The sequence below is a fragment of the Thermobia domestica genome, chromosome 17, assembly GCF_964235325.1.
Source record: "Thermobia domestica chromosome 17, izTheDome1.hap1.1, whole genome shotgun sequence".
Taxonomy (NCBI): domain Eukaryota; kingdom Metazoa; phylum Arthropoda; class Insecta; order Zygentoma; family Lepismatidae; genus Thermobia; species Thermobia domestica.
Window position 1 is genome coordinate 62,317,124 of NC_137470.1, and position 17,558 is coordinate 62,334,681.

The 17,558-nt window shown below is 35.1% G+C and overlaps 4 protein-coding genes across 4 annotated transcripts; all 4 read right to left on the reverse strand.

Annotated features, from left to right (window-relative positions):
* Window positions 1-10,077: 10,077 nt before the first annotated feature.
* LOC145674040 (uncharacterized) lies at window positions 10,078-10,572 on the reverse strand. Its single transcript, XM_081743864.1, has one exon. It carries the CDS (start codon window positions 10,570-10,572, stop codon window positions 10,078-10,080), a length of 495 nt encoding a protein of 164 aa, XP_081599990.1.
* Window positions 10,573-10,656: 84 nt separating this feature from the next.
* On the reverse strand, window positions 10,657-12,285 carry LOC145674042 (uncharacterized). Its single transcript, XM_081743865.1, has one exon. The coding sequence runs from the start codon at window positions 12,283-12,285 to the stop codon at window positions 10,657-10,659; it is 1,629 nt and encodes a 542-aa protein (XP_081599991.1).
* A 2-nt stretch (window positions 12,286-12,287) lies between these two features.
* LOC145674043 (uncharacterized) lies at window positions 12,288-13,100 on the reverse strand. The gene has a single exon (XM_081743866.1). The coding sequence runs from the start codon at window positions 13,098-13,100 to the stop codon at window positions 12,288-12,290; it is 813 nt and encodes a 270-aa protein (XP_081599992.1).
* A 61-nt stretch (window positions 13,101-13,161) lies between these two features.
* Window positions 13,162-17,524, reverse strand: LOC145674044 (uncharacterized). The gene is made up of 3 exons (XM_081743867.1): window positions 17,369-17,524; window positions 14,937-15,219; window positions 13,162-14,762 (listed from the first exon to the last, which is right to left on the reverse strand). The coding sequence occupies exons 1-3, from the start codon at window positions 17,522-17,524 to the stop codon at window positions 13,162-13,164; spliced, it is 2,040 nt and encodes a 679-aa protein (XP_081599993.1).
* Window positions 17,525-17,558: the final 34 nt, after the last annotated feature.

Consider the following 17,558-nt stretch of genomic DNA (forward strand, 5'->3'; position numbering starts at 1 on the left):
CAGCGTCAACAAATAAGTCTATTTCACATCATTGCTGTCAAATACACTTTCAGACTGAATCACCGGAAGGGAGGGTCCTGGTGGTGTCCCCGGAAATCCTAACTTTTCTGTGAATTTGGGCTAATTTTAGGAGGATTTTACAAATTGTAATATAATTTATCCTCATGTTGAATTTAAACCCTCCCAAAAAATTCTTCTGTACATGCCTGCCTCATGAGAATTCTGTTCAAGAAAATCAATTTCCTCATAATCATCAAATTTAGAATTTAAAATTGTTTGCAACTCCCTTTAAGAAAGTAATTATATCATTAAGTTTATATTTGTACAAATGTTGCTCAACCTCTTTGTAACGCCGGCATATCTTTTGTTTGTCCACCAGTTATTCCTTCCATTTGAATCGTACGTAGAGATTCCTCTCTTATAAGAACATTTAAGAACTTACATATTGAGAGGTGCGAAACATCTACAAACGACTCGAATTTCCGATGCATGTACCTCGATTTGGGTTTCGTCGTCCTGCCCCCTTAAACGTCAACAAAGTCTTGGTTCTTCCTTTTGATTTGACACTTCCACTAATACATGTTATACACAATTATACTTGTATTAAATTTCCAGTAAAATTTCCAGCTTTTATTGGTATTGACATTAAGAAAGCATTAACCATGTGCTTTTAGTTCATATTCGTAAAATGAGTAAACATAATATTTCGTTCAGATTAGGTAAACCATACAGTGATTGGCACTTTAAGGTTTTTTTTTAAATGTAGACTTCTATATCTTTTTCCTTTTTAAATATATTATCTTGATTTTTCCTCGAAATATACATTAATTCATATTGATTACGGAAAACCAGGGCCGTGCTGGGATACTAATGAGGGCGGTGGAAAAGTCTACTAAAAGGGCGCCCATACAAACGGGAATGAATATGAATATATATATATATATATATATATATATATATAGAGAGAGAGAGAGAGAGAGAGAGAGAGAGGGGGAGAGACTTTGAAAGAAAGTATGGGTGCCATTTTATATGAAAATCACCACCAAATTTGTTTTAGTATTAACGTAAATAACTAACCTCGAAACGAAATCCTCTTTACTACAGAAAAACTTTTTAGTTCCTGCAATAACATTACTGTCAAATAAAAAGAAGCTAAATGTATCAACAACTATGGACGCAGGAGGCTCATTGCCGCGTTTAAAAAAAGCTCTCCATTGATTCTGTCCTTAGAAAACTGAACTCAGTCTCTACTTTATATTTCAATCTCCGCGAGAACCATTTTAATATTGTCCTCCCATCTGTGCCTCGGTCTGCCTAACGGTCATTTTCCTATTTGGATTTCCAGTTACAACTTCGAAAGCGTTTCTAATTTCTTCCATTCTGGCTACATAACCTGACCATTTGAGCCTCCTAAACTTGATGACCCTAACAATGTTTGGTAAACGGTATAAAATTATGCGGTTCCTCCTTATGAAGTTTCCGCCTTTCCCCATTCCCGTTCCTTTTGGAGTTCAAATATTGGTTTAAGAATCTTGTTTTCAAATACTTTTAGTCTGAGATATTCCCTCAGAGTCAGTGACCATGTTTTGCAACCATACAGCACAACAGGCATGATTACCTTTTTATATTTTCAGCTACAAATTCCTCAACAGAATTAACGACAAAAAAGATTTTTAACTGATTTTTTTTAGCACGAAATTCCTGCTTTCAGTTGACATCAAATTATTTAGTGATTATGGTTTTGGTCTGTGGATAATGATCCTAGATATTTAAAGTATCCACTTTGTCGAAAGAAAATATTATTTGGTATTTTAACGCATCCATAAAATGCAGTATTACGATCCCGACAAACTTCCGTTTATTTAGTTTTGTCTGCATTTACTTTTAAGCCTATATCCCTACAAGTAGTAATTAAGATTTCTGCATTCCTTTCTATTATTTTATCATTACCTATTAAATTTACATCATCAGCATACGCCATAACCTGGCAAATACAATTCAGCTCTAAGACTTGATTGCTGTCTTTGATTTTCCTTATTGTGTTCTCCAGAACAAAGTTAAGTAATAATGACGACAACGCATCTCCTCGTTTCAGGTCATTCTCAACGTGAAAGCTCGTGAACAAGAATTTCTCTACTCGAACCTTACTTTGGGATTCATTTAAAAATATCTTAATTAATCTACCTTTTCTGTAAGCATGTTGTACAATGTTTTCCTCCTACCAGAGTCAATAATTGATGTGCCAGAATGTTGTATTCTCTCATTTCTTTTGAATTATTAGTCGAGTGGTAAATATCTGGTTGATAGTTGATTTTACCTAAGTCCGTTCTGATAATCTCCAATAATTTCATCTGCATATGGAGTCAATCTTGCTAATACAATGTTTAAGAGGATTTATTGGATGTTGACAGAAGAGAAATGCCTCGATAATTATTAAATCTGTTTTGTTGCTTTTCTTCTGAACTGGAACAATGATTGATTCTCTTCACTCTTGTGGTAATTCCTCCTTGTTCCAGATAATGAGAATGAGTTTGTGTATCTTGCTCTACAATCTTTCCCTCCAGCTAAAATTAAGTCAACCAGAATTTCGTCTACACCCGGAGATATGTGTTTATTTTTTTAAAATAGCGATTTCTATTTCTGTCTGGTTAGGTTCTGGAATATACGGTTATGCTGCATCCATTTCACTTTCTCCACGCGCATTAGTTTTTGGCTATGTGTTAAGCAAATCGTCAAAGAAATCTTTCAATTTATTTAAGATGCTATCTGTATCAGTGAGAACTGTTCCTTTAGGTTTCTTTAATATATAAGCACGAAGTTGATAGCCTTTCTTAAGTTCGTTGATGCATTTATACATGCCCCGAATGTTTTTGTTTTCACTATTATCTTCAGGTTAATTAATTTTAACTTTCAAAAGTCTCGTTTCTTTGTTTTAAAGTTTTAGAAGTTTTCTGCCAGATGACAATGAAATTTTATGTAGTTATTTCGTTCGGATTTTGTAGCCAACGCAGTTTCTTCTGTTTTCTCTTCTCTGCTACTTTAGTACATTTTTGGTTGACCCATGGTTTGTTCCTACGCATTTCTGCGTGCTCCAATATTTCTTTTGCTGAAATTTTAATGTTATATCTAATTTCAACCAAGCATCTTGAACACTAGCGCAATCCGAACCTTCTAAAACCAAGAATCTATTCGACACTTCAATCTGGCTCCCCTCTCACCTGACTCTCCTATTTAAAAAAAAATAAATAAAAGTAAACCGCTTCGTTTTCAGATATTGAATATTTCCATTATTCAACGATAGTCTCTCTCTTACTATCACAATCAACTCCTCTGAACGACCGAACATCAGTTGTGCTAGACTGTTCTTTTCTGTCTACTAAAACATGATCAGTTTGAATATGTGTTTTTCCATCTGATGAACTCCAAGTATATTTATGAATGTCGCGATGTTGGAATTTTGTAATCTTCACTATAAGGTTTCTGGATATTGCACAGTTCACGAGTGTAACGCCGTTGTCACAACTTTCTAATGCAAACATTTATTCCCCATAATCGGTTTGAAAATACCCTCTGGTCCTACCTTAGCATCGAAACCGCCTAACAGAATTTTCATATGGTATTGCAGGAGATGATCGAATATCCGTTCTATTCTTTCGTAAAAAACTGTATTTTTTTAATCGCCATCCTTATTTTCTGTTGGGGCATGTGCATTTAAAACAATAATATTACACCACCGACCCTTAAGAGAAGTAAAAAAAATCTATCATTAACAAATTCAACCTATGTAATTGCTGATATTACGTATTCGTTTGTGAACGGAAAGCCCTGTTTCTAGTTGGTAATTTTTAATTTGTTCCCCGTAAAAGAACATACAATTTTCTACTAGGTACAACCTCTATTTCTATTTTTTTACAAATTTTAACGCACCTGCCCTATAGAGACTTCTGATATTCCATGTTCCAAATCTCATGTCGATTTCACTTTGCTGAGTTCGTGCCAAGTTATCAGTTCTGATCCGAGGATTCTGCGAACTTATCTGAACAATCCTCTTTTTACAGGATGAGGTTGTTAGCCTCACACCCAATTTTCAAGCTGGATTATCACCCCTTGTCTGTCCGCGACTGCTTACTCAGTATATTCGCAGCTAACCTCTATATCCCAGAGGCCTTCTCCTCGATCTACAACCTGAGGACGCGCCGTGCCGTGGTGATAGGAAGACCACATTTTACGGAAATTAATACAGCTGTGTTTCAGAAATACAACACGTACTGATTATCCGAACACTGCTTTAAAACACACAGGAACAATGAATATGCTCGGATATATGGATGCATATTAAGACTGTGAAAGCTTCGATGGCGTAAAAATCGTAAATTAGAGACTAGTGTCAGTGTAGTATTACATAATGCATCGTACGTTTGACTATCCGAACTATTCTTGATGTATCACATTGTTTCGCTTTATAGCTATATAACTTTATAACATTTTTGTAAGTGATTATACTCTTTACCTGTTCTCTGCCAATAGCAACTGTATGAATTTATAATACATAACTGAAATACAGAAGAATAAAATTTTAAAAAATAATGTGATATTTCGCAGGGCATCTTATGTAAAGAGCGCCTTGTATTCTTCACAGGTTCTGTACTAGCAGTCAGTATTTGAATTTATTAAACAAAGCTGGTATACAGAATAACTAAAACTACTTATCTATAATGTGATGCTTCGTAGGGTGCCTTTTGTAAAGGGCGCACTGTACCTTTCACGGGTTCTTCGCCAACAGTAACTGTGTGTATTTATTGTACAGAACTGTGCTATGCAGAAGAGTAAATAAAATCGTTCATCTTTGATGTGGTCTCGAAAGGGCGCCTAATATAAAGGGCACACTGCACCTTTCACGGGTTCTTTACCAATAAAAACTATAAGAATTTATTACTAAAAACTTGTACCTTTATTTATACTGTGATATTTCGAAGGGCCAGCGGAGAACGTGTATTTTTTGACGTATTTCAGAAACAGAAAATGTTTGTAGAGCTTATAATGAAAACAAGTATAAAACTATAGTGATTGGCGCTGAAAATACGGTAATTGGCACTTATTCATATAGTGATTGGCACTGTTAGTAATCCGCAACTCAGATGGTTTTTATTTATAAAGGACAACATAGTTTTCATTTAGTGCCGAAATATAATACTATCTGGTTACTCTTTGGTCAATAATTACAAGAAAGCACTTAAAATTATTTATAGCGTTCTACAAACAGTGGCATTTAAATTCAGGCAAAATGACCAACATTTTTTTAGCTCTATCTTTATAAATCTTTTATATGAAAGAAGGAAATGAGAAACAAGGGTCACACGATTTGCATTACAGAGAACAAATGATATTACTCAGTATCATCATAACCTGGTATATCTACATCTTCACTATCATCGTCCAGAACATAGCAAATATGGCACACAAAATCATCATTTTGCAGGTCTTCTGGTATGTCAATCTTGTGATCTCTAGGAATGTAATATAAATTAAAACTATTTGTACACAAAGAGTGCGTTATCATTTTGTAAGTGTTTAGCTGTAGTGCACATTTTCGGCATGATTTATTGGAGTTCTCACTGACATCAATTTGGGCACCGAACAAATTTCTCTTTACAGTTTGCTCCTGTGTTGAATTCTGAGGAGAAATGGTTCCGGTTCTGGCATTACTCTCAAATATTTCTGGTTTCTCTGGCTGTACAATCTTTCGATTCATTTGTGGGTGTACAATCTTTGCATCTTATTTTAGCTGCCATTTTCTTTTCCTTTTCTGCCTTGGACTCCTCTCTCGCTCTTTTCCGCTTAGCTTTTCCTGCTTAAGTTTGCTTCTTCCGGGTTTCCTTCTCTCTTGTCATCATTTCTTGGTATTTCTCTGAAGTGACATCACACGGTAGGCGCTCTATATTGCACTAGATGTCTCTGGCCAATGCAGATGAACAGCAAATGACGCGTAATTTAAATTGCCAGTTTTCAACTATTGACTTCATTCTAAAATAACTCTACATTTGCACTCCCAGAAAATAATGATGGTCTAACATTGTTGGAGTTATTTTAATCACGTGTATTTACGTTTTCTTCTTCTTCGTACATGGCGGCAACTGATGTTTCCTCTGTTTAATTGACTGACGGGTCCTCTGCTAGAGAATGTTGAAAAACATTTGCATTAATTCCGTTCCCTAATGAATCTGGATTACTGCTTTGTGTAAATCTTTTGAAATGTCTCCACAAACAATATACGGCTGACATTTCCACACTACAGTTCGTTTCCAAGTCCTTCTCCACTTTAGTTTTCCAATTATTGCAATACATCTTCTCCTACAATATCTGAGAACTGCTCAGCTGTTAAGACAATTTCGTTTGTTTCTGCACAAGAATTGAGCAAACATTGGTGAGGACGTAAATATGTTCCCAATGCATTTACCATAGTCCCTATTATTTGGGTCAAAGGAAACAAGTCGAAGGAGAGAAAGCCATTATGAGGAAATATAATTATCCACTACTTCTGTAAGAGGAGATGCAAACTTCAGCATATTCACATTTCATCGGAAGGTCATGCCTCGAATTCTGAACCACTTTTCTCCACTCCTTCTTTATTGGTCGAAATGCTGCAACATTTGCTGTTTGAAGTATTCGAGTAGCATTTGGATACAAAACAATAAGTTATATTCTAACTCATAGCATAGCTGACTCAACTGGTAAGTTATGTGCGTCTTATGTCCACCAACAAAGTAAATGATTGGAAATTTAACATTTTGTTGTTTTAGGTAAGGGTACAATGCATTAGAACGCATTCGTAGAACATCTCACCATTCACCCAACCGTTGGTACTAGGTCCAACATCCCATCCCTTTGGAACAGACTTTGCCACATCTTTTGGAATATGGACATAAGGATTCACTATCATTGGTGGACTTGTATCACCATTAGCGTTAAACTACTGTTATTGAATCTTTAGCATTAACTTCATACACATTTTTTCATTCTTTTCTGTTAGAACACTCCCTGTATCCTTTTTACTTATGTAGATTCTTCTTTGTGCAATACTGGAGTAGGACCGAAGTCATCTTGCAATTAGGATTTTTTAAAACGGAATTACAGTGTAGATCTTGGTACACCGTACATCTTTGAGGATGTTTTGATCCCATTGCTTACAATATTCGAATTCTTGACATATTGTAATATTTGGCTAGGTCTCTAACCAACAGAAGCTACTCCAGTACAAGAAATAAAAATTAACATTACTACAACGTGCCGCCATAACCAGAAATCGATGAGTTCGAAGACCAATCATCTCCACGTTTTGACAAAATTGAGATTCTTGTATGTTCCACCTCATCTGATGCGGGTACACCACTTCCGCTGAAAAGAAGTCATCTCCTCCCACTGGTTGTAGAAAATATTGAGAATTTAAATTTTTATTTAATTGAAAGCATGCCCTATCCTAAAAAAGACTTCTTTCGTTGCGGATGGCAGGTTTTCAAATTCAATGATTCAATTAAAAAAAACAACAAAAACGGACAGTGTTTTGCATCATTAGGCAAAGCGCAACTTCGTAAAATTTCTGTTTCATGATGCACTCTATTTGGGAAGTCATGTAAATAAAAATCACTACCAATTGTAAGCAGCGTTTGCCTACAAATAGTCTTAAAGACTACGCAGCAGTTTGCTTATATGCGATTCACTTTAAAAACTTTAGACTTAATTATCTCACAATGAGGTCCTGGCGTTTGGTCTAGTGTTGTATAAAACTATACTAATATGCCATGACTTCTGATTCACGCGATCGAAAATAAGACTGAAGTGATCAATTTCTTTTCAATTTGTTTATATTTGAATTACCGTGATTGGCACTACAATATACAGTAATTGGCAGTGGTGCCATTAATTAGAAAGAGTTAATGTAGGAACACGAGAATTTAGTACATTTGTATTTTCCCTAATTGAAAGTTTTTAAAAGCCTTATATCATAGTAATATACAAAATATTAATTTGATAGTTATTTGCAGGGGTATGGCAATTACTATTTAGGCAAATACTTATTCATACAGTGATTGGCACCCCCATTTTTTCAACAATGGAGAGATGGATTACAAGGTTGCTTGAAGAAAAAAACACATTTTGATAGTTTCTGATATACAGTTTCAATAAACCAAAAAGTAACAAAAATTTATTAAGTCGGAAAGATGCTAGGTATTCTTTAAACATTCTTAATAAATTAATAAGAATTAAGACCATATTTAATTTTAGGAAAATATTTCCACCTATTCCATAAACTATTTCACCCTAATACCAAAATAGCAGGAAAGAAATTTTACATACTATAGAAGCAATGACTAGTGCTACCATCCGTTAGTGAATACTTTCAAAAAACTGTTTTGTTTTCTTATTATTTGAATATTAACTGGAAAACTGCCAATTACTATCTGGGTGCAAATCACTGTATGGTTTACCCTACTAACATTTCATGGTAACATTTAATTTTTATTTTAATTATTTTACTTTTTCATGAATTTCTTTCTTTCTACTGAATAACTTATTTTACGTTTACTTATTCCTATTGAAAAACTTTCATTAGAAAGACTGGAAGTTTCGCTGTAAAGATTGGAAATTTTATACCGAATCACCTTCACACATAAACGTATGTAGATGGAAATGTCCTACATCGAAACGTCCTATACCGAAACAGCCGTATACCACTTCAAATTATTGACAATGATTGACATTACTACGTACATAACGTAATTTCATCAGAGTCTGTTTCTTGGAGGTCTGTGTTGAATGTCTATTTTGATAATCAGATTCTAATAACTTTGCATTTTTTCCGTTTGTCATTTTTCATTTGCCATTTATTTTTATCTTTTACTGCTGACGCGTCTTTCGTAGTGTACAGTTAAGCGTCATTTAAGGCCATGGAGAATATCGCAGTTCAGGCGCTTCAGATGCGGCTATTGGTGGTTGCATCCAAAAGTTCTTTAAATAAACGCGTTATTTGCGCCATGTGGAACTGTTAGGTTCGAGTTGATTCCTTTCGATTAATTCTGAATTCCACAAGTTGAATGTAGTTTTTTGTAATATGGATTGTATTTCTGTGGAAGGTTATTTTCAAGGAGTAATAAAGTATCGAACCTGAAGAAATGTTTTTGTCTTGACCCATCGTAATATGTATTGTGGTTTAAGTTTCATGGTAAATCACTCACTAAATTGTTCGTTGTATCATTAGCTTTCAAGTAAAAGGATTTCTATGAAGTCATACACTATGATGGTGTACCTACAATGGGCTATTAATATTTTCCTTACTTTACTAACACCAAAGATAGTAAATGTTATTTGGAATTCAGAGTAAATATGATATACGTGTCTTAGTGCAAAGCCATTAGAGAATTCAACGTAATTTATAGAACAGTTCTAATTTAAAATGTGGAGGAATATCTGGCCTATTACAAGCAAGAATTCGTTGACATTCAGTTTGTTGACCGAAGTAGCTCTAAAAGTAAATAAATATTTGCTTATGATTGACCAGAACTAGATGTCAACTAATTCTTGATTGTAATTGGCCAACCATTTTGTTTATGCTTATGTTCTTAAATGTGCGCCATTTACTTTACTGGTAATGGACTGTCTTCTAACAATGGAAACTTTCAATACTTGTTTTAAGTTTTTATTGTACCTTACTAATCGCTGGTTTTTAACTAACACTTAAAATAAACCACAAAGCACATATAGTAACTGCACTGTGTTCATTGCACTTAAATAACAAACTTAACTTAAAAATTCTGGAAGAAATGTTCGTGCCACGTGCCTTATGCACCTTCTCTCTTCAACATTTTCCATCTTGAATAACAAATGAAAATCTAAATTTCGTAGAAACAGTGTTTCCAGTTCTTAAAAAATATTACTACATAATATAAGACTTAACATGCGGCCCGCCAGAAAAGGGCTAGTGACATTTTTTTTAAAAAAAAAGAAAAGAAAACAAACTTTACATAACAACAAATAAAATAGATCAAAACAGGAAATAAATATACTTTAACATGAATGACATTACGATTCATCATTATTTGGTAAAACACAAAGTCCTCTAATTGAGCGTTTATATAAACCATTCGAAGTTTTAACAGTAGCCACTCGAACCAAACCGTCAGCTCCAGAATGCACTTCAGTGATGACTCCCAATTTCCACGATAGAGGAGGTAGCTTATCCTCTTTGAGAACTACCAATTGACTTGGCTGTATGTTGGCACAGCTTCTCTTCCATTTATTTCTTCTTTGTAGTTGTGTCAAATATTCCATATACCATCTTCTCCAAAACTGTTGAAATTGTTGTTGCCATCTTTGAATTGAACTAATCTTCTCCTGATGTAAATCACGTTCTGGTAGCGCTCTCAATGGTTGACCAATAAGAAAATGACCAGGATTTAATGCTACTGGATCATTAGGATCATTGGATAATGCCACAAGAGGTCTCGAATTTAAGCAAGCTTCTATTTGTGTGATTAATGACGTTAATTCTTCAAACGTAAGATATGACATTCCCATGACTCTTCTTAAGTGGTATTTAAAGGACTTAACTGCAGCTTCCCAAAGACCACCGAAGTTGGGCGAATATGGCGGAATAAAATGTCATTGGATTCCTTCAGTAGTTGCAAAATTTTTAATCCTTTCTTGATGGTCAGCTGTACGCAACAACTTTGCGACTTCTTGAAGTTCCTTGTTGGCACCAATGAACGTAGTTCCATTGTCGCTATAGATATGCTTGCATCTACCTCGACGAGATATGAATCTTCTCAAAGCATCTAAAAATGCCTGACTAGTAAGATCACTCACAACTTCGAGATGGATAGCCTTTGTTGCTAAACACACAAACACTGCAATGTAACACTTCACCTTTGTTTTTGACTTTCTAGTACCAGTTTTGATGTTAATAGGACCAGCAAAGTCAATTCCAGAATTTGTGAAAGGTCTCGTTAGTTCTACTCTATGTTTTGGTAGTTGTCCCATTAATTGTTCTGGTCCAGACGCCTTTAATCTTTGACATGTAATACACCATCTAATAACTTTCTTGATGGCATTTTTACCATTAGGTATCCAATACCTTTGCCTTAATGAGGCTAGCATTAACTGACATCCAGAATGTAGCAGTCGTCTGTGTTCATGTTCTATAATTAGTCTTGTTAGGTTATGATCTGATGGTAGAATAATTTGATGTTTAGCATCAAATTCAAGTTCAGACATCTTTAATCTTCCACCAACTCTTAGTAATTGTTGATCACATATGAAAGGATTGAGAGACAAGAGTTTGCTCTTATTGCTAACTCTTCCACTTTCTTTAAGATCAGCCATTTCCTTAGCATAAACTGACTTTTGAACTTCTCGTATTTGTTTGATTAAAACTTCTTCAATTTCTTCCAAGGTAAGAGCGTCTACATTTCTTCTTGATGCTTCTACTTTAGCATTCTTGGAAAACCGCATGCAATAAGCCAAAACTCTCTGAAGTTTGTTCAAAGTAGAAAATCTTTCGATCATACTATTATCTTGAGTTGTTACTAAGTAACTTGATTTTAATTTCTTCTGTTCAGGAATCTCTCTGAGTGGGGCAGGCTCTGTCTTAGGCCAATCATGTGAAGAACACCGTAACCATGGAGGACCGTTCCACCATAAATTTTTATGTATTGACTTGTCAGGACTTGTTCCCCTTGATATAATATCTGCAGGATTTTCACTTGAAGCGACGTGTCTCCATTCTCCTCCCACTTCTTGTATCTCAGCAACTTGATTGCCAACAAATGTTTTCCATCTATTTGGACTTGCTCTTAACCATGCTAAGACCACCTTAGAATCTGTCCACATATACACCTGGGATATTCGTTGTTTTAATGCCTTAGTTACCCTTTTGACAAGTTTTGCTGATAACACTGCCGCACATAACTCTAAGCGAGGCAGGGAAATCTTCTTTATGGGCGCCACTTTGGACTTAGCACATAATAGCTTCGAAGTAACTTGACCATCTTTGTTGACGGATCTTAAATACACACATGTTCCATAAGCCTTTTCTGAAGCGTCTGAGAAAGGGTGAACTTGAATGTCTATCAAGGTACCCGACTGAAGAACCATTCTGTTTACACTGATATCTGATAATGAAGGAATGAATTCAAGTACTGTCTTGCATCTTTGCTGTAGTTCATTAGGAAGTGTTTCATCCCACTCCAATCCTGCTTGCCACAGATCTTGAAGAATTATCTTACATACCATTGTTATTGGACTAACAATTCCCAACGGATCAAAGATTGAAGCAATACACCCAACATGTTGCGTTTTGTTAAATTATTATTCGACCTTTGATTTAGAGTGAATCCATTCATCACTTGAAGTTGATCAGTTGCTGGATGCCAAAGTAATCCTAATGTTGTGATTTGACCCTTATCGTCTAAGCGTAATGGAAGTTGTGTTTCTCTCAATTCTTCAGAGATGGATTCCAATAACTCAGTACTGTTGGAACACCACTTTCTTAGCAAAAAACCACCCTTTTGTAGCATTTGTAATAATTCGTCCTTTATATTTAAAGCTTCCTCCACACTTTCAACCCCTGAAATACAATCGTCAATATAGAAGTCAGTTTTGAGAACTTGTGCTGCCTTCGGATATTCACAAGCTTCTTCTACACTTAACTGCTGGAGACAGCGAGTAGCAAGGAAAGGCGCTGAGGCTGTTCCGTATGTGACAGTCTTTAATTCATATACTTTAATGGGTTCTTCTTCTGATCTTCTCCACAAGATCTTCTGGAATTTACAGTCACGCTCATCAATCAAAATCTGTCGATACATCTTCTTTATATCTGCAGTAAAAGCTATAGGGTAGGTGCGAAATCTTAATATAATTGACTGCAAATCGTCTTGCACAGTTGGACCAACTTTGAGAACATCGTTCAGTGAAATGCCACTAGCTGAGCATGCCGATGCATCAAGTACTACTCTAGTCTTCGTAGTAGTACTAGCTTCCTTAATAACTGGATGATGAGGCAAGTAATATCCTTGAGTAATATTAGAGTTGCCTTCCACTTCCTTCATATGCTCCAAAGTTTTATACTCTTCAAGGAATACCACATAATCTGTGCGTAACTTGGGGGATCTATTTAACCTTTTTTTCTAGTTGTTGTAAACGCTGAACAGCTATCTTATAAGAATCACCTAACTGGGTCACTTCTTGTTTGAATGGCAGTCTCATTATAAAGCGTCCTGTTGAATGTCTTCTAGTGTTTGCGATAAAATGTTCTTCGCACTCCCTTTCTTCTTTGGATAGACTAGTTTCTTGAATATATTCTATTTTCCAAAACTTCTGCAGCTGATGGCTTAAATCATCGTTGTTGTGCAAAAAGAATGTTCGATGTTCTGGCGTGAAGTTATTGTGCTTTGGCATCTGATATTGTTCTAAAACTATCCATCCTAACTCTGTATTTTGGAGAACTGGAAATGCTCCTGGACGCACCTGTTGTCCTGCTTTAAGTAGACTAAAGAAAATTACAGCACCTAACAGCAAATCAATCTTACCCGACTTGTTGAAATTAGGATCCGCTAACTGTAAATTCGGTGGAAAGTTCCATTCTTTAATGTCAATATCAGCATCAGGTAAATTTCCTGCTATTTTGGGCAATACAAAACACTCAACATCTACACTAAAATCACTTACAGCAGAGAATACTTGTAACTTACTTCCGTATTTAACGTTGCAACTTACATAATTAATACCTTGTACAGGAACATTGATAGGATATTTCTTTAATTTTAACCTTTGAATGAGAGATTCTGTTGCAAAATGAGATTTGGAACAACTATCAAGCAAAGCCCTAACCATATGTAATTTAACATTGCAATCTTTAACTTGAACAACTGCAGTTGAAAGTAATACACGCACATTACTTTTAGGCTTCACAGAGCAATAAGTACTAGTATTAACAACTTCCTGCCCTTGAGACAATGACTTTTCCCCTACATGTTCCGTAGCAGAATCGTTTTCAACACTTGCAGCATGATTAGGCTGTGAGTTCTTAAAATTACTATGCAATAACGTGTGATGCTTGAGATTACATATTTTGCATGCACTTAGCGAACAATCTTTCGCTACATGGTTGACAACTTTCAAACAATTAAAACAAAGTTTGTTCTGTTTCGCAAAACTTAATCTTTTGGATACACTTAATTTCTGAAACTCATTACACTTGTGTAACGCATGACTTTGTTGACAAAACGAACACAAAACATTAGTACTCACATAAGATTGTCTAACATTTTTTACATCCTTAACAACATTAGATTTACTGAGATGCGACTTTGATTGCGTAGACTTTACCAATTCTAAGGCCTGGCATTTATTTTCTAAAAAGACATGAAGTTCTTCTAAACTAGCAAACTGTTCCCTATTTGTTTGATTTTCAAAGTCTTTACGTGTTTGTTCATCTAGCTTTTCCAAAACTAGCTGCGATAACAATATATCTTCCAAAGGAGTATCTAACTGTAACGCCTTAAGTGCATTTACGTTACTTATAGTTTGATTTAATGATGTCCTTAAGTCCGCCACTGAATCTTTACTAACAGTCGGTAATGAAAACAATGCCTTTACATGAGCAGTTGCTATTAGCTTTGGATTATTATACCTTTTGCATATCATTTCCCAAGCAAGTTTGAAATTTTCACCTGTCACTGGTATATTCTCAACTAATTTGCTTGCTTCACCTGATAATGAGGACAACAAATAATGAAATCTTTGAATATCATCTAAACTCTGATTGTTTACAACTAAACTACTGAAAGTATCATGAAAATGTCTGAAATCTATAACTTGAACTTTAAATGTTGGTAGCTTTATGACTGGTAATTTTAGACACCTTGTATTCGCGGTTGAATCACCTGACGAACTTCTATTGTTACTACTAGCCTTCTCAGCTGTTTCAACAATTGACGTCATCTTTGCAAGAGTATCGTAATAAGTAGCTTCAAACAAGTCTCTATCCTGTGTGTATTCATTGTTTTCGTCCTTTAATTCAAGCTGCTTTTGCACTTCATCATATTCTTTGAATATATTGGGCAAACGTGCACACCTAACTTTAATTTGCAATACATCACCGTCTGCTCCAAATTGTTCAACAAATGTTTTCATTCTTGTAAGGGAAGCTTTAGCTAGGCCTCTTGCCTTTATAAGAGAATTTGTATTTGAATCCATTGCTTGTGATATTTCTATCTGAAGTCCTTATAACAGCAGACCTTTACACAAGTAAAAAGAAACAAAAAATATACTTAGCTACGTGACTGCTGTATGTCCCCTTTGTTTTTCTTCAGATTGCAATGCACAGCTGAATGCATAGGCGTGTACGTGATAAGTCCACTAGGTCAATTTTGCTTCTGATTCTTAACACTCACTGTCTTTACACACACACATAGTCAATATGAATGTTTGAATGATTCACTTATTCTTTTTCTTGGCACAACACTTCCTCCATTCGGCACTGGAGGACCAAAAAAACTGTTTATGCTTATGTTCTTAAATGTGCGCCATTTACTTTACTGGTAATGGACTGTCTTCTAACAATGGAAACTTCCACTACTTGTTTTTAGTTTTTATTGTACCTTATTAATCGCTGGTTTTTAACTAACACTTAAAATAAACCACAAAGCACATATAGTAACTGCACTGTGTTCATTGCACTTAAATAACAAACTTAACTTAAAAATTCTGGAAGAAATGTTCGTGCCACGTGCCTTATGCACCTTCTCTCTTCAACATTTTCCATCTTGAATAACAAATGAAAAATCTAAATTTCGTAGAAACAGTGTTTCCAGTTCTTAAAAAATATTACTACATAATATAAGACTTAACACATGTTTTTTTCCGTATTGGAACCTAAGTTGCTTATTTCAAATAAGGAGACATTACAGGCATCAGATTCAGTTGTCCTTACTAGCTGCCAAAAGCTACGTAAATTGAATTATTTATACTGTTTTATTTAATCGAAGCTGTTTTATAAACATAATTAAGTATTACTTGTTAAATGCCCTTCCACTACAAATCACATGCAACTTTGGTTTCAATTTCTAATAGAATTTACCTTTTCGTTGGTAGAGGTATACATAAGAAAAAGTTTTATTATGTTATAGTTTTATACTTAATGGTCATAAAATGAATAAGAGAAGAGAAATAAGCCATGAGAAAAAAATCTTATCGAATATGAATTGGTATACAATAATATAGTAGCATTTGAAAGAAAGCAAAAAATTCTAGATTTTTGATCTTGCACTCATAGCACCATAGCACTAGGTACTGCACCATAGGGTACGACTCATTGAAATTGTTTCTACTACAAAAATTATGTTACAATGAACAGTTTGGATGCTGATTTTCCACAGGAGGATTATGCTAAAGATAGAGCTTATGGGAAGTAAATTTTATATACATGACTGAGTGACTTGTTCTTTTCGTACTGAATTACATTATATGAGCGGTTCGGCAGTAAAAGGTGATAACCCACACAGGGTTGAAATCGAGAAAAACAGAAACGAAATTTTGTGATAATCTGTACAGGAAAGCCAATGAAAATATTACACACAAATACGAAGTTATTAATTCTTGATATTTTTTCTTCAGAATCGGCAGTGCTACCGACATATTTCAGAGCATATTATTATTGAAAAATACAGTTTTATAGAAGTATCAGCGTTCAAAATGTTGGTTATCGTCTTTTACGTGAATAGAAATACACTGCACAACATTACCTGAAATGAATATTTAAACAGAATCATCGAGAAAGGCATCATCTTTATCTTGTCAGCTTCAAGTTGTTTATAGAATTTAGTACAGAGGGGAGGCACCCATTGTAAAGGGCGCCGGGCCCCCCAAAGCTTGGGTGCTCCCTGCATTTTATTTATGGATATAGAATACTTGGCATAAGTTTAATTCAATTTGTCTTAAAATCCTCATATGTGCCTTCTACATCTGAATCCCTCCCCCTCAAAGATACCGATAAATCGGCGCCGTTGCCCATTACAGACAGTCTTGCACGTCCTGAAATTTGCTTACGTAGATTGGGCGTGGTAAACACGACAACGCAAAAAGTCGTTTTTTTGGAGAAATACTATGTATCTCATAAATATCATTTGTATATACATAGTCATTTATATTGGCTTTTTCTTTGTTCATAACATTTGTTTCATCAATGCCACTCCTCTATCGATGACACAGTACAACTTTCCGTTCGTACCAATATGATGTGCAAGTAAAAGCTGACAACGAACAGACACAAGCATTCAGCTAAGATTTATTGTTTACAATATTCATAATTACTTACCTGGCTCTCAACATTCTCCTTAGATGAGCTACTTTCATCGGGTATGTAATTCGGAACAACGGCATAGTCGTAACTGAAGTCCATATTCGAAGAATGTGCTTCCATGTCTTCTGAAACATCACTGGATGCAGCTTGCGACACAACCCTTTCTGCCATTTTGACGTGGCTTCTCGGGTTTTACTTGCAGGGT

Coding starts and splice junctions, on each gene's coding strand:
- LOC145674040 (XM_081743864.1), bottom strand. CDS start 10,572: ATGGGAATGTCATATCTTACGTTTGAAGAATTAACGTCATTAATCACA.
- LOC145674042 (XM_081743865.1), bottom strand. CDS start 12,285: ATGGTATGTAAGATAATTCTTCAAGATCTGTGGCAAGCAGGATTGGAG.
- LOC145674043 (XM_081743866.1), bottom strand. CDS start 13,100: ATGAAGGAAGTGGAAGGCAACTCTAATATTACTCAAGGATATTACTTG.
- LOC145674044 (XM_081743867.1), bottom strand. CDS start 17,524: ATGGCAGAAAGGGTTGTGTCGCAAGCTGCATCCAGTGATGTTTCAGAA. Junction 15,220..17,368: donor AGGAGAATGTTGAGAGCCAG/GTAAGTAATTAT, acceptor TCTCTTATAAAG/GCAAGAGGCCTAGCTAAAGC. Junction 14,763..14,936: donor TAACAATAGAAGTTCGTCAG/GTGATTCAACCG, acceptor CCTCATTATCAG/GTGAAGCAAGCAAATTAGTT.